Genomic DNA, 23,196 nt, shown 5'->3' on the forward strand with positions numbered 1-23,196 from the left:
CATGATAGTTGTTGATATTCCCAGTCATATTATCATCCCATGATAGTTGTTGATAATCCCAGTCATATTAACAACCCATGATAGTTGATAATCCCAGTCATATTAACAACCCATGCTAGTTGTTGATAATCCCAGTCATATTAACAACCCATGATAGTTGATAATCCCAGTCATATTAACAACCCATGATAGTTGTTGATAATCCCAGTCATATTAACAACCCATGATAGTTGATAATCCCAGTCATATTAGCAACCCATGATAGTTGATAATCCCAGTCATATTAACAACCCATGATAGTTGATGATAATCCCAGTCATATTAACAACCCATGATAGTTGTTACATCTTTAGATCTCCCCTCGTTCTATATTCTAACAGATGTTTCCATCTCTGTCCATGAAACCCTGTTTTCCCAGCAAAATGCATTTTGGGACATGTAGTCCTACGGCCATGTTCACATTGCTGACCTTAAATAGTGAAGAAATAATAGTTTATCAGCATTTTAAGCCAAAACATTCTGATTTGTTCCATCAGCCGTACTAATTGATACAGTGTTCACCTCCACTACACTACTTTGATGTGCATTGTGGGGATTTAAAATGGACTATATGCAATGCCCACCAAAACAAGTGGGTATACAGCATATACCTGCATATACCTTCCACGACAGCAGTGAGTGTAGTACCTTCTGTGTAGTATGAGAGAGGAGATAACATGGTACAGTCCAGACTAGAATCAGTATGAGAGGGGAGATAACATGGTACAGTCCAGACTCCCAGTGGTTCCTCAGGACAGACTAGAGTCAGTATGAGAGAGGAGAAACATGGTACAGTCCAGACTCCCAGTGGTTCCTCAGGACAGACTAGAGTCAGTATGAGAGCGGAGATAACATGGTACAGTCCAGACTCCCAGTGGTTCCTCAGGACAGACTAGAGTCAGTATGAGAGGGGAGATAACATGGTACAGTCCAGACTCCCAGTGGTTCCTCAGGACAGACTAGAGACAGCATGAGAGAGGAGATAACATGGTACAGTCCAGACTCCCAGTGGTTCCTCAGCCCAGTCTCCCAGTGGTTCCTCAGGACAGACTAGAGGCAGTATGAGAGGGGAGATAACATGGTACAGTCCAGACTCCCAGTGGTTCCTCATGACAGACTAGAGACAGCATGAGAGAGGAGATAACATGGTACAGTCCAGACTCCCAGTGGTTCCTCAGCCCAGTCTCCCAGTGGTTCCTCAGGACAGACTAGAGTCAGTATGAGAGAGGAGAAACATGGTACAGTCCAGACTCCCAGTGGTTCCTCAGGACAGACTAGAGTCAGTATGAGAGCGGAGATAACATGGTACAGTCCAGACTCCCAGTGGTTCCTCAGGACAGACTAGAGTCAGTATGAGAGGGGAGATAACATGGTACAGTCCAGACTCCCAGTGGTTCCTCAGGACAGACTAGAGACAGCATGAGAGAGGAGATAACATGGTACAGTCCAGACTCCCAGTGGTTCCTCAGCCCAGTCTCCCAGTGGTTCCTCAGGACAGACTAGAGGCAGTATGAGAGGGGAGATAACATGGTACAGTCCAGACTCCCAGTGGTTCCTCATGACAGACTAGAGACAGCATGAGAGAGGAGATAACATGGTACAGTCCAGACTCCCAGTGGTTCCTCAGCATAGTCTCCCAGTGGTTCCTCAGGACAGACTAGAGGCAGTATGAGAGAGGAGATAACATGATACAGTCCAGACTCCCAGTGGTTCCTCAGGACAGACTAGAGGCAGTATGAGAGAGGAGATAACATGATACAGCCCAGCCTCCCAGTGGTTCCTCAGCCCAGTCTCCCAGTGGTTCCTCAGGACAGACTAGAGGCAGTATGAGAGAGGAGATAACATGATACAGCCCAGCCTCCCAGTGGTTCCTCAGCCCAGCCTCCCAGTGGTTCCTCGGGACAGCCTCCCAGTGGTTCCTCAGCCCAGCCTCCCAGTGGTTCCTCGGGACAGCCTCCCAGTGGTTCCTCAGGACAGCCACCCAGTGGTTCCTCAGGACAGACTAGAGACAGTATGAGAGAGGAGATACCAACTCAGCCCAGCCTCCCAGTGGTTCCTCAGCCCAGCCTCCCAGCCTCCCAGTGGTTCCTCGGGACAGACTCCCAGTGGTTCCTCAGGACAGACTAGAGACAGTATGATTGGAGCAGGCACGGTGCACTCGCCCTAAAAGGGGACATTGGCTGAGCTGATAAACAGACTTGATCCTCTCTTAAAATCAGTCGATGACGTGAGACATATTTGATAGAAGTATTGAACTGTTTTTCATGTTAAGGTATTTGGGAAAAAGCACCAAAGTTTCCGTGACACCATGCAACTCCACTACAGAATTCATATCAAACCATGGAACCAGCCTCTGTCACCAGTGAGGTTCGGGCCGTCCAAGCCAGCCAGCCCACTGAGGGGTTTCACTGCAGCCCAAAATAATTGTGACCCAGAACACTAAAACCAGTTCTCAATTGGTGAGAGGGACACATCACTGGGTTGGGACTCTCTACTGTAGAAGGTACAGAACATCGTCACCCAGTTTAAAGTATAAACAAGGTCACCGTGTACCAAGCACACCAAGTACAGCAAACAACTTTTACTGTCACTATGTGGCAACAACTGCATCTAAACTTTTACTGAAGGTCTCAAGCTATATTTAATCATTTTCTAAATGAAAAAACTAGGCTATGTGCATTCAATCAAGACATGGCTACTCAGGCAGGCAAGAAAGACACAGCCCCCTATCTGCAGGCAGGACAGAGACAGAGACAGAGCTTTCTATCTGCAGGCAGGACAGAGAAACAGCTTTCTATCTGCAGGCCGGACAGAGAGACAGCTTTCTATCTGCAGGCAGGACAGAGACACAGCTTTCTATCTGCAGGCAGGACAGAGAGACAGCTTTCTATCTGCAGGCAGGACAGAGAGACAGCTTTCTATCTGCAGGCAGGACAGAGAGACAGCTTTCTATCTGCAGACAGGACAGAGACACAGCTTTCTATCTGCAGGCAGGACAGAGACAGAGCTGTCTATCTGCAGGCAGGACAGAGACAGAGCTTTCTATCTGCAGGCAGGACAGAGACAGAGACATAGCTTTCTATCAGCAGGCAGGACAGAGACAGAGACATAGCTTTCTATCTGCAGGCAGGACAGAGACAGAGACACAGCTTTCTATCTGCAGGCAGGACAGAGACAGAGACACAGCTTTCTATCTGCAGGCAGGACAGAGACACAGCTTTCTATCTGCAGGCAGGACAGGTGTCTTCTTTAGTTACAGTGTTGCAGATAATCCCTGGAGAACACGACACCACAGTCCAGATAGTCTCTGGACACAATCCTCCATGAGTCTGGCCAGAGAGACTACAGTCCATCAGCCTGACTGGAAGAGTGCTTCAGACCGACCCCTGCCTGCACTGCACCAGTGTTACCACCAGCCAGAATAGGAGAGGGCTTTACACCTATCACTGCACCAGCCTGACTACCAGCCTGACTAAGAGAGGGCTTTACACCTACCACTGCACCAGTGTTACTATCAGCCTGACTATGAGAGGGCTTTGCACCTACCACCTGCACCAGTATTACTACCAGCCTGACTACCAGCCCGACTAGGAGAGGGCTTTACACCTACCACTGCACCAGTGTTACTACCAGCCTGACTAGGAGAAGGCTGTACACCTACCACTGCACCAGTGTTACCACTAGCCTGACTAGGAGAGGGCTTTACACCTACCACTGCACCAGTGTTACCACCAGCCTGACTAGGAGAGGGCTTTACACCTACCACTGCACCAGTGTGACTACCAGCCTGACAACCAGCCTGACTAGGAGAAGGCTTTACACCTACCACTGCACCAGTGTTACTATCAGCCTGACTACCAGCCTGACTAGGAGAAGGCTTTACACCTACCACTGCACCAGTGTTACTACCAGCCTGAATAGGAGAGGGCTTTACACCTACCACTGCACCACCCTGACTACCAGCCTGACTAGGAGAGGGCTTTACACCTACCACTGCACCAGTGTGACTACCAGCCTGACAACCAGCCTGACTAGGAGAGGGCTTTACACCTACCACTGCACCAGTGTTACCACCAGCCTGACTAGGAGAAGGCTTTACACCTACCACTGCACCAGTGTTAGTACCAGCCTGACTAGGAGAGGGCTTTACACATACCACTGCACCAGCCTGACTACCAGCCTGACTAGGAGAGGGCTTTACACCTACCACTGCACCAGCCTGACTAGGAGAGGGCTTTACACCTACCACTGCACCAGCCTGACTACCAGCCTGACCAGGAGAGGGCTTTACACCTACCACTGCACCAGCCTGACTACCAGCCTGACCAGGAGAGGGCTTTACACCTACCACTGCACCAGTGTTACTACCAGCCTGACTAGGAGAGGGCTTTACACCTACCACTGCACCAGCCTGACTAAGAGCGGGCTTTACACCTACCACAGCACCAGCCTGACTAGGAGAGGGCTTTACACCTACCACTGCACCATCCTGACTACCAGCCTGACCAGGAGAGGGCTTTACACCTACCACTGCACCAGTGTTACTACCAGCCTGACTAGGAGAGGGCTTTACACCTACCACTGCACAAGCCTGATTACCAGCCAGACTAGGAGAGGGCTTTACACCTACCACTGCACCAGCCTGACTACCAGCCTGACTAGGAGAGGGCTTTACACCTACCACTGCACCAGCCTGACTAGGAGAGGGCTTTACACCTACCACTGAACAAGTCTGACTACCAGCCTGACTACCAGCCTGACTAGGAGAGGGTTTTACACCTACCACTACACCAGCCTGACTACCAGCCTGACTAGGAGAGGGCTTTACACCTACCACTGAACAAGCCTGACTACCAGCCTGACTACCAGCCTGACTAGGAGAGGGCTTTACACCTACCACTGCACCAGCCTGACTACCAGCCTGACTAGGAGAGGGCTTTACACCTACCACTACACCAGTGTTACTATCAGCCTGACTACCAGCCTGACTAGGAGAAGGCTTTACACCTACCACTGCACCAGTGTTACTACCAGCCTGAATAGGAGAGGGCTTTACACCTACCACTGCACCACCCTGACTACCAGCCTGACTAGGAGAGGGCTTTACACCTACCACTGCACCAGTGTGACTACCAGCCTGACAACCAGCCTGACTAGGAGAGGGCTTTACACCTACCACTGCACCAGTGTTACCACCAGCCTGACTAGGAGAAGGCTTTACACCTACCACTGCACCAGTGTTAGTACCAGCCTGACTAGGAGAGGGCTTTACACATACCACTGCACCAGCCTGACTACCAGCCTGACTAGGAGAGGGCTTTACACCTACCACTGCACCAGCCTGACTAGGAGAGGGCTTTACACCTACCACTGCACCAGCCTGACTACCAGCCTGACCAGGAGAGGGCTTTACACCTACCACTGCACCAGCCTGACTACCAGCCTGACCAGGAGAGGGCTTTACACCTACCACTGCACCAGTGTTACTACCAGCCTGACTAGGAGAGGGCTTTACACCTACCACTGCACCAGCCTGACTAAGAGCGGGCTTTACACCTACCACAGCACCAGCCTGACTAGGAGAGGGCTTTACACCTACCACTGCACCATCCTGACTACCAGCCTGACCAGGAGAGGGCTTTACACCTACCACTGCACCAGTGTTACTACCAGCCTGACTAGGAGAGGGCTTTACACCTACCACTGCACAAGCCTGATTACCAGCCAGACTAGGAGAGGGCTTTACACCTACCACTGCACCAGCCTGACTACCAGCCTGACTAGAAGAGGGCTTTACACCTACCACTGCACCAGCCTGACTAGGAGAGGGCTTTACACCTACCACTGAACAAGTCTGACTACCAGCCTGACTAGGAGAGGGTTTTACACCTACCACTACACCAGCCTGACTACCAGCCTGACTAGGAGAGGGCTTTACACCTACCACTGAACAAGCCTGACTACCAGCCTGACTACCAGCCTGACTACCAGCCTGACTAGGAGAGGGCTGTACACCTACCACTGCACCAGCCTGACTACCAGCCTGACTAGGAGAGGGCTTTACACCTACCACTACACCAGCCTGACTACCAGCCTGACTAGGAGAGGGCTGTACACCTACCACTGCACCAGCCTGACTACCAGCCTGACTAGGAGAGGGCTTTACACCTACCACTGCACAAGCCTGATTACCAGCCAGACTAGGAGAGGGCTTTACACCTACCACTGCACCAGCCTGACTACCAGCCTGACTAGGAGAGGGCTTTACACCTACCACTGCACCAGCCTGACTAGGAGAGGGCTTTACACCTACCACTGAACAAGTCTGACTACCAGCCTGACTAGGAGAGGGTTTTACACCTACCACTACACCAGCCTGACTACCAGCCTGACTAGGAGAGGGCTTTACACCTACCACTGAACAAGCCTGACTACCAGCCTGACTACCAGCCTGACTAGGAGAGGGCTGTACACCTACCACTGCACCAGCCTGACTACCAGCCTGACTAGGAGAGGGCTTTACACCTACCACTACACCAGCCTGACTACCAGCCTGACTAGGAGAGGGCTGTACACCTACCACTGCACCAGCCTGACTACCAGCCTGACTAGGAGAGGGCTTTACACCTACCACTGCACAAGCCTGATTACCAGCCTGACTAGGAGAGGGCTGTTCTCTTCTGCACTACCTACATTGGGTTAACTACAGCTTTAACCCGACCCTGTCTCAGTCCATTAGTTACCAATCACACAGTCCCATCCATCTTGTGTCAGTGTTGTGTAAACATATGTAACTCCAGCACTCACTCGTTCCCGTCCCTAGACCCACGGTGGTTTCACTTACTACAGTACGTCAGTGTTGTGTAAACATCAATCAATTCGTTCAGAAAGTTTATCAGCGTAATTGTTACGTTTCTATTGAATACATTCAGGTATGTTTCTGTATGGTTCCTAATGAATACACCCCCAGCTCTCTCACCAGCTCCCATTTATAGATAGCTATCTGACTGAGGCTGACACTTTACAATGCCTGGTCACAGATCTCTGTTTGGGATGTCTTGCCAAACATGAAAGCAACCATAGCAGTTGGGAGAGAAAAAAAAAAACAAATCTGGGACCAGGCCAAATATGAGCCAGGCCAAACAGGAAGATGTTTCAGGAATAAAAGGAAGCTCAAATATAGAAACCTGTAGTGGATACTGTCGAACTACTGCTGTCCAATACAGTACTACTGTTGTAGATACTGTCGAACTACTGCTGTCCAATACAGTACTACTGTTGTAGATACTGTCAAACTACTGCTGTCCAATACAGTACTACTGTTGTAGATACTGTCAAACTACTGCTGTCCAATACAGTACTACTGTTGTAGATACTGTCAAACTACTGCTGTCCAATACAGTACTACTGTAGTAGATACTGTCAAACTACTGCTGTCCAATACAGTACTACTGTTGTAGATCCTGTCGAACTACTGCTGTCCAATACAGTACTACTGTAGTAGATACTGTCAAACTACTGCTGTCCAATACAGTACTACTGTTGTAGATCCTGTCGAACTACTGCTGTCCAATACAGTACTACTGTAGTAGATACTGTCAAACTACTGCTGTCCAATACAGTACTACTGTTGTAGATCCTGTCGAACTACTGCTGTCCAATACAGTACTACTGTTGTAGATACTGTCAAACTACTGCTGTCCAATACAGTACTACTGTTGTAGATACTGTCAAACTACTGCTGTCCAATACAGTACTACTGTTGTAGATACTGTCGAACTACTGCTGTCCAATACAGTACTACTGTTGTAGATCCTGTCGAACTACTGCTGTCCAATACAGTACTACTGTTGTAGATACTGTCAAACTACTGCCGTCCAATACAGTACTACTGTTGTAGATCCTGTCGAACTACTGCTGTCCAATACAGTACTACTGTTGTAGATACTGTCAAACTACTGCTGTCCAATACAGTACTACTGTTGTAGATACTGTCGAACTACTGCTGTCCAATACAGTACTACTGTTGTAGATACTGTCAAACTACTGCTGTCCAATACAGTACTACTGTTGTAGATACTGTCGAACTACTGCTGTCCAATACAGTACTACTGTTGTAGATACTGTCGAACTACTGCTGTCCAATACAGTACTACTGTTGTAGATACTGTCAAACTACTGCTGTCCAATACAGTACTACTGTTGTAGATACTGTCGAACTACTGCTGTCCAATACAGTACTACTGTTGTAGATACTGTCGAACTACTGCTGTCCAATACAGTACTACTGTTGTAGATACTGTCGAACTACTGCTGTCCAATACAGTACTACTGTTGTAGATCCTGTCGAACTACTGCTGTCCAATACAGTACTACTGTTGTAGATACTGTCGAACTACTGCTGTCCAATACAGTACTACTGTTGTAGATACTGTCAAACTACTGCTGTCCAATACAGTACTACTGTTGTAGATACTGTCAAACTACTGCTGTCCAATACAGTACTACTGTTGTAGATCCTGTCGAACTACTGCTGTCCAATACAGTACTACTGTTGTAGATACTGTCGAACTACTGCTGTCCAATACAGTACTACTGTTGTAGATCCTGTCGAACTACTGCTGTCCAATACAGTACTACTGTTGTAGATACTGTCGAACTACTGCTGTCCAATACAGTACTACTGTTGTAGATACTGTCGAACTACTGCTGTCCAATACAGTACTACTGTTGTAGATACTGTCAAACTACTGCTGTCCAATACAGTACTACTGTTGTAGATCCTGTCGAACTACTGCTGTCCAATACAGTACTACTACTGTTGAGAATATAGTACAGACTACATGCTATCCAATACAGTACTACTACTGTTGAGAATATAGTACATACTACATGTTATCCAATACAGTACTACTACTGTTGAGAATATAGTACATACTACATGTTATCCAATACAGTACTACTACTGTTGAGAATATAGTACATACTACATGTTATCCAATACAGTACTACTACTGTTGAGAATATAGTACAGACTACATGCTATCCAATACAGTACTACTACTGTTGAGAATATAGTACATACTACATGTTATCCAATACAGTACTACTACTGTTGAGAATATAGTACAGACTACATGCTATCCAATACAGTACTACTACTGTTGAGAATATAGTACATACTACATGTTATCCAATACAGTACTACTACTGTTGAGAATATAGTACAGACTACATGCTATCCAATACAGTACTACTACTGTTGAGAATATAGTACATACTACATGTTATCCAATACAGTACTACTACTGTTGAGAATATAGTACATACTACATGTTATCCAATACAGTACTACTACTGTTGAGAATATAGTACATACTACATGCTATCCAATACAGTACTACTACTGTTGAGAATATAGTACATACTACATGCTATCCAATACAGTACTACTACTGTTGAGAATATAGTACATACTACATGTTATCCAATACAGTACTACTACTGTTGAGAATATAGTACATACTACATGTTATCCAATACAGTACTACTACTGTTGAGAATATAGTACATACTGCATGCTATCCAATACAGTACTACTACTGTTGAGAATATAGTACATACTACATGTTATCCAATACAGTACTACTACTGTTGAGAATATAGTACATACTACATGTTATCCAATACAGTACTACTACTGTTGAGAATATAGTACAGACTACATGTTATCCAATACAGTACTACTACTGTTGAGAATATAGTACATACTACATGTTATCCAATACAGTACTACTACTGTTGAGAATATAGTACATACTGCATGCTATCCAATACAGTACCACTCTGTTGAGAACGTAGTGTCGGCTGCATTATTTTGGTTGCACCTGCTGGTACAGTACAGGCACAGGTCTAGATAGTAGTGTTAACTTTCGCTTCAAGTTCATTCATTAACCCAGCTTGGCCTCTCCGTGACGGCAGGGAACATCTGCAACTTGAAATTGAGCGATTGAATGGGAAAGCCTCTATAGAAGCTATAAACAGCAGATTTCGAAAGTGGAATTATTATTATTTTTTTTAACTCAGGACTGAGCTTTAATTTTGTCAGTGTTCTGTTTTGTGTTGTAAGATTTAATTCCAATACAGTCTGATGTAACGGATGTGAAAGCTTAGTTAGAGGTGGTGGTGCGCACTAAATCGCACTAAATAGCGTTTCAATCGGTGACGTCACTTGCTCTGAGACCTTGAAGTAGTAGTTCCCCTTTGCTCTGCAAGGGCCGCGGCTTTTGTGGAGCGATGGGTAACGATGCTTCGTGGGTGACTGTTGTTGATGTGTGCAGAGGGTCCCTGGTTCGCGCCCGGGCATGGGCGAGGGGACGGTTTAACGTTATACTGTTACACTGACATAGAATAAAATAGAATAGAGGGAATACTTCGCCATAACAAAGTTGGTGGAAATATAACTAACTTCACACATGAACCACGATCGTATCTACAGTACCACCACGAGCAATGTAGGTTTCTGATTTGATACCGAAGAAAGTAGAAGGTATACAGAGAAGAAATAAAGAAAAAATATCTCTCAATCAAGATGCTTGTCTAGAATGTTCTCAGAATGTAGGCTAAACCGTGGAAATGTGGGTTAGCGGGTTAGGTGAGACTTCTTCTTCGACGCTGCCAACTCAAAACCTTGTCAACAGTCTCTGTCTTGAGTTCTGGCAGCCTGCCTGAATATCTGTGAAACTGCCTGTAAACCTTGTTACATAATACAACTAACCATGCTGGTGCTTTTTACACGGCCACACAAACGTTACAATCTCTCGGATATGTCATTGTAGCTAGCTAGCTACACGCTGGTTAGAAAATCCTATATTATTTATCACAATTCTTAAGAGACAAAACGTCGTGCAGTAAGAGCCACTATAGAGGATAATAATAAACTGGTTCCTAAACATCTACAGCAGACAGACAGCCCTGGGAGACCTTTCTCCCTCAATACAATTCTCAACGGGATGTACTGACATGGGAAACACATGTTGACATTGACAAAGCAAGCGGGAATAGATATCTCTCTCTCTCTCTCTCTGTGTGATTTTCAGTCGCTGTCAAGGTTGTTACATAACAGCTATCTGCTCTGAACCAGCTGACTGTAGTAAGTCAACGGCCAGGCAATGGAAACGGGAGGATTTTGACATGATATATGAACGGTTGACACATAACCTACAGTACATAAATAACCCCAACGTTATGTCAACATTACACATATTGTGTCCACTGGAAACGAACTTGAATTCGCTGCGTAACAGCAAGAACGGAGGGGTGTGTGGCTTTATACTGTCTGTACTGTAAAACCAATATTATGTCATATTTAAATGCAATACAAATACTGACAATAAGGGGGGGGGGGGATATACAACCCACGGATAAGAATAATCCACTTAGTGAGACTGCAAATGACCATTAGTAACGCCGCAGTAAGGGACTGACTGAGTGTGGACTTTGAAAGTGGGACCGTCAGTCCAGCTGTAATGTGAAACCTGGTTTCAACTTCACGAGTCTTTTTTGTTGAAGTTACATTGTATCACTGAAGGAATGCATGTCAGTGTTTGCAAGGATATCCAAAGCAGAATGTCAGAGCGAGCTTGCGAGGCGAACTAATAATATTTATAGCCATTAATCGTGGCTATAACAAGTGATCGGGAAATCTGTTAATCATATATGCATTTTCTTGTTAAATGTTGTCTAATTGTTGTCGAATACAATAAACCATGAACATGTCTGCTAAAAGAACGGAACAGAGAAAGAAGATCCGTCTATAGCGAAACCGAGCTCTCAGTCCCCTTCAAGTCAAGAGGAAAGCACTTTGAAGTTGCCCTTCCACCCTCTCTTCTATTTTAAACAGATTTCACAGCATTTTGTTAAAAAAAATATATAAATCATTCTCACGCGGTATTAAATCTAAATATGAGTTATTTACCTTTGTTGGAGCCGGAACGACTCTGTCCTCTAACATGGGTTTGGTGGTGGTGGTCCGTTTGAAGGGTCTCCTGATTCGCTGGCGTGTCCATGACTGGAGTAGCCGGTTTAGAGACGCTGTTTCCCGCGTCACTGGAAGCAGGGTCCGGTGAGGACTCCATATACATCTCCATAACTATCCTATTGATAAATGTGAACGAGGTGTAGCTACTAACGATGAAATATCGAACGTAACTAGTCAAATAATAACGAGCAGTAAAAGCATGTCAAGCTAATTTACCGAAGGCTGGAACTAGTGCAATGTGTTGGTGCGCTACTGTCTTCGTGCAAAGTAGGGTGTACAGATGTGGTTGTCCACATGCAGCGCTGAAGAGAACAGTCCCAGTCAGCCTGTAGAGAACAGTCCCAGTCAGCCTGTAGAGAACAGTCCCAGTCAGCCTGTAGAGAACAGTCCCAGTCAGCCTGTAGAGAACAGTCCCAGTCAGCCTGTAGAGAACAGTCCCAGTCAGCCTGTAGAGAACAGTCCCAGTCAGCCTGTAGAGAACAGTCCCAGAACAGTCCCAGTCACCCTGTAGAGAACAGTCCCAGTCACCCTGTAGAGAACAGTCCCAGTCAGCCTGTAGAGAACAGTCCCAGTCAGCCTGTAGAGAACAGTCCCAGTCAGCCTGTAGAGAACAGTCCCAGTCAGCCTGTAGAGAACAGTCAGCCTGTAGAGAACAGTCCCTGTCAGCCTGTAGAGAACAGTCCCAGTCAGCCTGTAGAGAACAGTCCCAGTCAGCCTGTAGAGAACAGTCCCAGTCAGCCTGTAGAGAACAGTCCCACTCACCCTGTAGAGAACAGTCCCAGAACAGTCCCAGTCAGCCTGTAGAAAACAGTCCCAGTCAGCCTGTAGAGAACAGTCCCAGTCAGCCTGTAGAGAACAGTCCCAGTCAGCCTGTAGAGAACAGTTCCAGTCAGCCTGTAGAGAACAGTCAGCCTGTAGAGAACAGTCCCAGTCAGCCTGTAGAGAACAGTCCCAGTCAGCCTGTAGAGAACAGTCAGCCTGTAGAGAACAGTCAGCCTGTAGAGAACAGTCAGCCTGTAGAGAACAGTCCCAGTCAGCCTGTAGAGAACAGTCCCAGTCAGCCTGTAGAAAACAGTCCCAGTCAGCCTGTAGAAAACAGTCCCAGTCAGCCTGTAGAAAACAGTCCCAGTCACCCTGTAGAGAACAGTCCCAGTCAGCCTGTAGAGAACAGTCAGCCTGTAGAGAACAGTCCCAGTCAGCCTGTAGAGAACAGTCCCAGTCAGCCTGTAGAAAACAGTCCCAGTCAGCCTGTAGAAAACAGTCCCAGTCAGCCTGTAGAAAACTGTCCCAGTCAGCCTGTAGAAAACTGTCCCAGTCACCCTGTAGAGAACAGTCCCAGTCAGCCTGTAGAGAACAGTCAGCCTGTAGAGAACAGTCCCAATCAGCCTGTAGAGAACAGTCAGCCTGTAGAGAGCAGTCCCAGTCAGCCTGTAGAGAACAGTCCCAGTCAGCCTGTAGAGAACAGTCCCAGTCAGCCTGTAGAGAACAGTCCCAGTCAGCCTGTAGAGAACAGTCCCAGTCACCCTGTAGAGAGCAGTCAGCCTGTAGAGAACAGTCCCAGTCACCCTCTAGAGAGCAGTCAGCCTGTAGAGAACAGTCCCAGTCACCCTGTAGCGAACAGTCCCAGTCAGCCTGTAGAGAACAGTCCCAGTCACCCTGTAGAGAACAGTCACAGTCAGCCTGTAGAGAACAGTCCCAGTCAGCCTGTAGAGAACAGTCCCAGTCACCCTGTAGAGAACAGTCACCCTGTAGAGAACAGTCCCAGTTAGCCTGTAGAGAACAGTCCCAGTCAGCCTGTAGAGAACAGTCCCAGTCAGCCTGTAGAGAACAGTCCCAGTCAGCCTGTAGAGAACAGTCAGCCTGTAGAGAACAGTCCCAGTCAGCCTGTAGAGAACAGTCCCAGTCAGATCGGATCGCCCTGCGCCTCGTCCTCTGGGTCATCCCCGAGGTTGGTGTTGTTGCGCTGCTGGAGCCGCGCATCAAGGGGGGGATATTAACATGACTTCCACCGAATTTGGTCCCTCTCCTTGTTTCGGGCGGCCTTCTAGCCGTCGCCGATCCACTTTTCATTTTCCATTTGTTTTGTCTTTGTCTTACACACCTGGTTTCAATCCCCCAATTACATGTTCATTATTTAACCCTCTGTTCCCCCATGTTTGTTTGTGAGTGATTGTTTACTGTATTGTGGTCCGTTATTGTGGCCTTGGATTTATTGATGAGTATTGTGACATTACTCATATCTGCTGTCCTGCGCCTGACTCATTTACACCAGCTACACACAGACACATTACAATTCTGTATAATACCAGTCAATTAATAATACAGTCAATTAATACAGAATGACCCTATTCCTTTCTCTTTTCTCATCGTCCTCGGTACGTCTCATTCCTCGTCTGAAAACCGGGTAAACATGGAAGTGCTTCGTCTCCTATTGCGTTACATTTCATCACTTCAATTAGTCTGAGGTAAATATCAGAGATTCCTGTTATGGTTAGAACCTGCAGGATGTTAAATAGGATCCTCGTTCCCCCTCTGGTGTCTGACTCCACTCTGGGCTGAAAAGAGAGCGCTGTCTCAAACGGCACCCCTTGTTCCCTACGGGTCTTGTTCACGTGTCGTACCACTATATTAGGGCATTAGGGTGCTATTTGGGACGTATTCAGTGCTCCATGCTGCTCCACGTGACATCACGGAACACTGAGGTCTTGGATCGCTACATTTAAAACACCTTACTATGACTTTAACTTCAGTAGTTAGTGTGTGGTGACTAGACAATGTTGACTGTAACTTCAGTAGTTAGTGTGTGGTGACCAGACAATGTTGACTAACCTCAGTAGTTAGTGTGTCTAGTAGACAATGTTGACTAACCTCAGTAGTTAGTGTGTGGTGACTAGACAATGTTGACTAACCTCAGTAGTTAGTGTGTGATGACCAGACAATGTTGACTAACCTCAGTAGTTAGCGTGTGATGACTAGACAATGTTGACTAACTTCAGTAGTTAGTGTGTGATGACTAGACAATGTTGACTAACTTCAGTAGTTAGTGTGTGGTGACTAGACAATGTTGACTAACCTCAGTAGTTAGTGTGTGGTGACCAGACAATGTTGACTAACTTCAGTAGTTAGTGTGTGATGACTAGACAATGTTGACTAACCTCAGTAGTTAGTGTGTGGTGACCAGACAATGTTGACTAACTTCAGTAGTTAGTGTGTGATGACTAGACAATGTTGACTAACTTCAGTAGTTAGTGTGTGATGACCAGACAATGTTGACTAACTTCAGTAGTTAGTGTGTGATGACTAGACAATGTTGACTAACTTCAGTAGTTAGTGTGTGATGACTAGACAATGTTGACTAACTTCAGTAGTTAGTGTGTCTAGTAGACAATGTTGACTAACCTCAGTAGTTAGTGTGTGGTGACCAGACAATGTTGACTGTAACTTCAGTAGTTAGTGTGTGATGACTAGACAATGTTGACTAACCTCAGTAGTTAGTGTGTGGTGACTAGACAATGTTGACTAACCTCAGTAGTTAGTGTGTGATGACTAGACAATGTTGACTAACCTCAGTAGTTAGTGTGTGGTGACTAGACAATGTTGACTAACCTCAGTAGTTAGTGTGTGGTGACCAGACAATGTTGACTAACTTCAGTAGTTAGTGTGTGGTGACTAGACAATGTTGACTGTAACTTCAGTAGTTAGTGTGTGGTGACCAGACAATGTTGACTAACTTCAGTAGTTAGTGTGTGGTGACCAGACAATGTTGACTAACCTCAGTAGTTAGTGTGTGGTGACTAGACAATGTTGACTAACTTCAGTAGTTAGTGTGTGGTGACTAGACAATGTTGACTGTAACTTCAGTAGTTAGTGTGTGGTGACTAGACAATGTTGACTAACTTCAGTAGTTAGTGTGTGGTGACTAGACAATGTTGACTAACCTCAGTAGTTAGTGTGTGATGACCAGACAATGTTGACTAACTTCAGTAGTTAGTGTGTCTAGTAGACAATGTTGACTAACTTCAGTAGTTAGTGTGTGGTGACTAGACAATGTTGACTAACTTCAGTAGTTAGTGTGTGGTGACTAGACAATGTTGACTGTAACTTCAGTAGTTAGTGTGTGGTGACTAGACAATGTTGACTAACTTCAGTAGTTAGTGTGTCTAGTAGACAATGTTGACTAACTTCAGTAGTTAGTGTGTCTAGTAGACAATGTTGACTAACTTCAGTAGTTAGTGTGTGGTGACCAGACAATGTTGACTAACTTCAGTAGTTAGTGTGTGGTGACTAGACAATGTTGACTGTAACTTCAGTAGTTAGTGTGTGGTGACTAGACAATGTTGACTGTAACTTCAGTAGTTAGTGTGTGGTGACCAGACAATGTTGACTGTAACTTCAGTAGTTAGTGTGTGGTGACTAGACAATGTTGACTGTAACTTCAGTAGTTAGTGTGTGGTGACCAGACAATGTTGACTAACTTCAGTAGTTAGTGTGTGATGACTAGACAATGTTGACTAACTTCAGTAGTTAGTGTGTGGTGACCAGACAATGTTGACTAACCTCAGTAGTTAGTGTGTGATGACTAGACAATGTTGACTAACTTCAGTAGTTAGTGTGTGATGACTAGACAATGTTGACTAACTTCAGTAGTTAGTGTGTGGTGACCAGACAATGTTGACTAACTTCAGTAGTTAGTGTGTCTAGTAGACAATGTTGACTAACTTCAGTAGTTAGTGTGTCTAGTAGACATACTGTGACATTTCATGACAAGGAACCATTGTGGTGTGAACCTGTGTTAACAGGAGGTCCACTTTGCTAAACAATGTTAACAAAATAAATGTGTCACAAGTGTTTTAGAAATTCCTTAACAAACTATTCCATCTCTCTAGAACCTTCTAACGCCTACATAGACCTCTTGGTGTAGTGTACTGTAATCCATCTCTCTCTAACCTAAAGCCGACATCAACCTCTTGGTGTAGTGTACTGTAATCTATCTCTCTCTAACCTAAAGCCGACATCAACCTCTTGGTGTAGTGTACTCTAATCCATCTCTCTAACCAAGACAGGGTACTGCAGTCCAGGAGACAAGCCTGGATACCACCCAGAGGACAAGACAGGGTACTGCAGTCCAGGAGACAAGCCTGGATACCACCCAGAGGACAAGACAGGGAACTGCAGTCCAGGAGACAAGCCTGGATACCACCCAGAGGACAAGACAGGGAACTGCAGTCCAGGAGACAAGCCTGGATACCACCCAGAGGACAAGACAGGGTACTGCAGTCCAGGAGACAAGCCTGGATACCACCCAGAGGACAAGACAGGGTACTGCAGTCCAGGAGACAAGCCTGGATACCACCCAGAGGACAAGACGGGGTACTGCAGTCCAGGAGACAAGCCTGGATACCACCCAGAGGACAAGACAGGGTACTGCAGTCCAGGAGACAAGCCTGGATACCACCCAGAGGACAAGACAGGGAACTGCAGTCCAGGAGACAAGCCTGGATACCACCCAGAGGACAAGGCAGGGTACTGCAGTCCAGGAGACACAAGCCTGGGAGGAGGCTTTTTCTTTAGTTCCCAGTTTGGTCTGGAAAACCCTCAACTGAGTGTAAATCTCTCAGTCATCATGCCTTGTAATGGCCTTGTGATGGCCTTGTGATGGCCTTGTGCATTTATATTTTATCCCAAGAGATGGCTTCTCCAGATGTGAAATCCTGTGGAAACACTGCCTGCTAAAACTCATTGTTCTGACTTATAAGAATTGTTTTTTCCTTCATAAAAAATATTTAAACATTTGTTTGATAATCCACCGAGTGTACAAAACATTAGGAACATCACCATGACAGACTGACCAGGTAAATAGAGGTGAAAGCTATAAATCACTTATTGATGTCTCCTAAATCCACTTCAATCAGGGTCTCCCGAGTGGCGCAGTGGTCTAAGGTACTACAGACCCTGGTTCCATTCCAGGCTGTATCACAGCGGTCTAAGGCACTGCATCTCAGTGCTAGAGGCGTCACTACAGACCCTGGTTCGATTCCAGACTGTATCACAGCGGTCTAAGGCACTGCATCTCAGTGCTAGAGGCGTCACTACAGAACCTGGTTCGATTCCAGGCTGTATCACAGTGGTCTAAGGTACTACAGACCCTGGTTCGATTCCAGACTGTATCACAGCGGTCTAAGGCACTGCATCTCAGTGCTAGAGGCGTCACTACAGACCCTGGTTCGATTCCAGGCTGTATCACAGCGGTCTAAGGCACTGCATCTCAGTGCTAGAGGCGTCACTACAGACCTTGGTTCCAATCCAGGCTTTGTCACAACCGGCAGTGATTGGGAGACCCATAGGGCGGCGCACAATTGGCACAGCGTCATCCGGGTTAGGGTTTGGCCGTGGGTTGGTCGCCATTGTAAATAAGAATTTGTTATTAACTGACTTGCCTAGTTAAATAAAAATCAGTGTAGATGAAGGGGAGGAGACAGGTTTAAGATTTGAAGCCTTGAGACAATAGAGACATGGATTGTGTATGTGAGCCGTTCAGAGGGTGAAAGGGCAAGACAAAAGATTGAAGTGTCTTTATGGTAGAAGAACCCCAGTTTGAGTGTCAAGAACTGCAATGTAGCTGGGTTTTTTCCACACTCAACAGTTTCCCTGTGTGTATCAAGAATGGTCCACCAGCCAAAGGACATCCCGGCCAACTTGACACAACTGTGGGAAGCATTGGAGTCAACATTGTGGAACGCTTTTCGACACCTTGTAGAGTACATGACCCGACGAATTGAGGCTGTTCTGAGGGGGAGGGGGGGGGGGGACAGCTCAATATTATAAAGTTGCTCCTGTTTCGTAACACTCAGTGTATCTTCATAATGCAATCGTACAATACACTTTAGTCTGTCATCAGATGAATCCGTAATTACAGTGTCTCAGTCATTTCATCAGAAACCCCGCCAGATGATCAAAAGGAAAAAGAAAGTACAAAGCCGAGGTTTAAAAAAAAATGAATAACACTGCATTTGGTTAACTACACTCTGAATAATAACAATAGTAATGTCAACAGGATTAATGAGATGTTAATGATATGTTAATGAGATGCGCTGCATACATTTGCATTAACTCCGGCTACTTTGAATAATATTAGAGGTAACGTTGTTATAATGAATTCCTATGTGCAGAAGCCAAATTACACTTTAAACCGCGCGTCTTCCTCTCTCCTACCTTTCTGACTCGATGAGATTAATGGAGTTTACGCACACTTTAAACCGTGCGTCTTCCTCTCTCCTACCTTTCTGACTCGATGAGATTAATGGGAGACGGACACTTTAGACCGTGTGTCTTCCTCTCTCCTACCTTTCTGACTCGATGAGATTAATGGGAGACGGACACTTTAAACCGTGCGTCTTCCTCTATCCTACCTTTCTGACTCGATGAGATTAATGGAGTTTACGCACACTTTAAACCGTGCGTCTTCCTCTCTCCTACCTTTCTGACTCAATGAGATTAATGGAGTTTACGCACACTTTAAACCGTGCGTCTTCCTCTCTCCTACCTTTCTGACTCGATGAGATTAATGGGAGACGGACACTTTAAACCGTGCGTCTTCCTCTCTCCTACCTTTCTGACTCGATGAGATTAATGGAGTTTACGTACACTTTAAACCGTGCGTCTTCCTCTCTCCTACCTTTCTGACTCGATGAGATTAATGGAGTTTACGCACACTTTAAACCGTGCGTCTTCCTCTCTCCTACCTTTCTGACTCGATGAGATTAATGGGAGACGGACACTTTAAACCGCGTGTCTTCCTCTCTCCTACCTTTCTGACTCGATGAGATTAATGGAGTTTACGCACACTTTAAACCGCCCGTCTTCCTCTCTCCTACCTTTCTGACTCAATGAGATTAATGGAGTTTACGCACACTTTAAACCGCCCGTCTTCCTCTCTCCTACCTTTCTGACTCAATGAGATTAATGGAGTTTACGCACACTTTAAACCGCCCGTCTTCCTCTCTCCTACCTTTCTGACTCAATGAGATTAATGGAGTTTACGCACACTTTAAACCGTGTGTCTTCCTCTCTCCTACCTTTCTGACTCGATGAGATTAATGGAGTTTACGTACACTTTAAACCGTGTGTCTTCCTCTCTCCTACCTTTCTGACTCGATGAGATTAATGGGAGACGGACACTTTAAACCGTGTGTCTTCCTCTCTCCTACCTTTCTGACTCGATGAGATTAATGGGAGACGGACACTTTAAACCGTGTGTCTTCCTCTCTCCTACCTTTCTGACTCGATGAGATTAATGGGAGACGGACACTTTAAACGGTGTGTCTTCCTCTCTCCTACCTTTCTGACTCGATGAGATTAATGGAGTTTACGTACACTTTAAACCGTGCGTCTTCCTCTCTCCTACCTTTCTGACTCGATGAGATTAATGGGAGACGGACACTTTAAACCGCGTGTCTTCCTCTCTCCTACCTTTCTGACTCAATGAGATTAATGGAGTTTACGGACACTTTAAACCGCGCGTCTTCCTCTCTCCTACCTTTCTGACTCGATGAGATTAATGGAGTTTACGTACACTTTAAACCGTGTGTCTTCCTCTCTCCTACCTTTCTGACTCGATGAGATTAATGGGAGACGGACACTTTAAACCGTGTGTCTTCCTCTCTCCTACCTTTCTGACTCAATGAGATTAATGGGAGACGGACACTTTAAACCGCGCGTCTTCCTCTCTCCTACCTTTCTGACTCGATGAGATTAATGGGAGACGGACACTTTAAACCGTGTCTTCCTCTCTCCTACCTTTCTGACTCAATGAGATTAATGGGAGACGGACACTTTAAACCGCGCGTCTTCCTCTCTCCTACCTTTCTGACTCAATGAGATTAATGGAGTTTACGCACACTTTAAACCGTGCGTCTTCCTCTCTCCTACCTTTCTGACTCGATGAGATTAATGGAGTTTACGCACACTTTAAACCGTGCGTCTTCCTCTCTCCTACCTTTCTGACTCGATGAGATTAATGGGAGACGGACACTTTAAACCGTGTGTCTTCCTCTCTCCTACCTTTCTGACTCGATGAGATTAATGGGAGACGGACACTTTAAACCGTGTGTCTTCCTCTCTCCTACCTTTCTGACTCGATGAGATTAATGGGAGACGGACACTTTAAACCGTGTGTCTTCCTCTCTCCTACCTTTCTGACTCGATGAGATTAATGGGAGACGGACACTTTAAACCGCGCGTCTTCCTCTCTCCTACCTTTCTGACTCGATGAGATTAATGGGAGACGGACACTTTAAACCGCGCGTCTTCCTCTCTCCTACCTTTCTGACTCAATGAGATTAATGGGAGACGGACACTTTAAACCGTGCGTCTTCCTCTCTCCTACCTTTCTGACTCAATGAGATTAATGGGAGACGGACACTTTAAACCGCGCGTCTTCCTCTCTCCTACCTTTCTGACTCGATGAGATTAATGGGAGACGGACACTTTAAACCGCGCGTCTTCCTCTCTCCTACCTTTCTGACTCGATGAGATTAATGGGAGACGGACACTTTAAACCGTGTGTCTTCCTCTCTCCTACCTTTCTGACTCGATGAGATTAATGGAGTTTACGGACACTTTAAACCGTGCGTCTTCCTCTCTCCTACCTTTCTGACTCGATGAGATTAATGGGAGACGGACACTTTAAACCGTGCGTCTTCCTCTCTCCTACCTTTCTGACTCGATGAGATTAATGGAGTTTATGCACACTTTAAACCGTGCGTCTTCCTCTCTCCTACCTTTCTGACTCGATGAGATTAATGGAGTTTACGCACACTTTAAACCGTGCGTCTTCCTCTCTCCTACCTTTCTGACTCGATGAGATTAATGGGAGACGGACACTTTAAACCGTGTGTCTTCCTCTCTCCTACCTTTCTGACTCGATGAGATTAATGGAGTTTACGCACACTTTAAACCGTGTGTCTTCCTCTCTCCTACCTTTCTGACTCGATGAGATTAATGGGAGACGGACACTTTAAACCGTGTGTCTTCCTCTCTCCTACCTTTCTGACTCGATGAGATTAATGGGAGACGGACACTTTAAACCGTGTGTCTTCCTCTCTCCTACCTTTCTGACTCGATGAGATTAATGGAGTTTACGCACACTTTAAACCGTGTGTCTTCCTCTCTCCTACCTTTCTGACTCGATGAGATTAATGGGAGACGGACACTTTAAACCGCGCGTCTTCCTCTCTCCTACCTTTCTGACTCAATGAGATTAATGGGAGACGGACACTTTAAACCGCGCGTCTTCCTCTCTCCTACCTTTCTGACTCAATGAGATTAATGGGAGACGGACACTTTAAACCGTGTGTCTTCCTCTCTCCTACCTTTCTGACTCGATGAGATTAATGGGAGACGGACACTTTAAACCGTGCGTCTTCCTCTCTCCTACCTTTCTGACTCGATGAGATTAATGGGAGACGGACACTTTAAACCGCGTGTCTTCCTCTCTCCTACCTTTCTGACTCGATGAGATTAATGGAGTTTACGGACACTTTAAACCGTGCGTCTTCCTCTCTCCTACCTTTCTGACTCGATGAGATTAATGGGAGACGGACACTTTAAACCGTGCGTCTTCCTCTCTCCTACCTTTCTGACTCGATGAGATTAATGGAGTTTACGCACACTTTAAACCGTGCGTCTTCCTCTCTCCTACCTTTCTGACTCGATGAGATTAATGGAGTTTACGCACACTTTAAACCGTGCGTCTTCCTCTCTCCTACCTTTCTGACTCGATGAGATTAATGGGAGACGGACACTTTAAACCGTGTGTCTTCCTCTCTCCTACCTTTCTGACTCGATGAGATTAATGGAGTTTACGCACACTTTAAACCGTGTGTCTTCCTCTCTCCTACCTTTCTGACTCGATGAGATTAATGGGAGACGGACACTTTAAACCGTGTGTCTTCCTCTCTCCTACCTTTCTGACTCGATGAGATTAATGGGAGACGGACACTTTAAACCGTGTGTCTTCCTCTCTCCTACCTTTCTGACTCGATGAGATTAATGGAGTTTACGCACACTTTAAACCGTGTGTCTTCCTCTCTCCTACCTTTCTGACTCGATGAGATTAA

At 46.0% G+C, this 23,196-nt stretch overlaps 1 protein-coding gene across 2 annotated transcripts in view; it reads right to left on the minus strand.

Moving 5' to 3' along the window:
• LOC118944435 (nuclear receptor ROR-alpha A) overlaps positions 1–12,383 on the minus strand; it is a 287,286-nt gene extending 274,903 nt beyond the window's left edge. For both annotated transcript variants that reach the window (XM_090223322.1, XM_090223323.1), the window contains exon 1: positions 12,017–12,383. In XM_090223322.1, coding sequence (XP_090079448.1) covers positions 12,017–12,188 — 172 coding nt within the window. In that variant the 5' untranslated portion in view covers positions 12,189–12,383. The remainder of the gene's footprint in view (positions 1–12,016) is intronic.
• Positions 12,384–23,196: the final 10,813 nt, after the last annotated feature.

The sequence above is a fragment of the Oncorhynchus mykiss genome, chromosome 26 (assembly GCF_057628025.1).
Source record: "Oncorhynchus mykiss isolate SJ-2025 chromosome 26, ASM5762802v1, whole genome shotgun sequence".
NCBI lineage: Eukaryota > Metazoa > Chordata > Actinopteri > Salmoniformes > Salmonidae > Oncorhynchus > Oncorhynchus mykiss.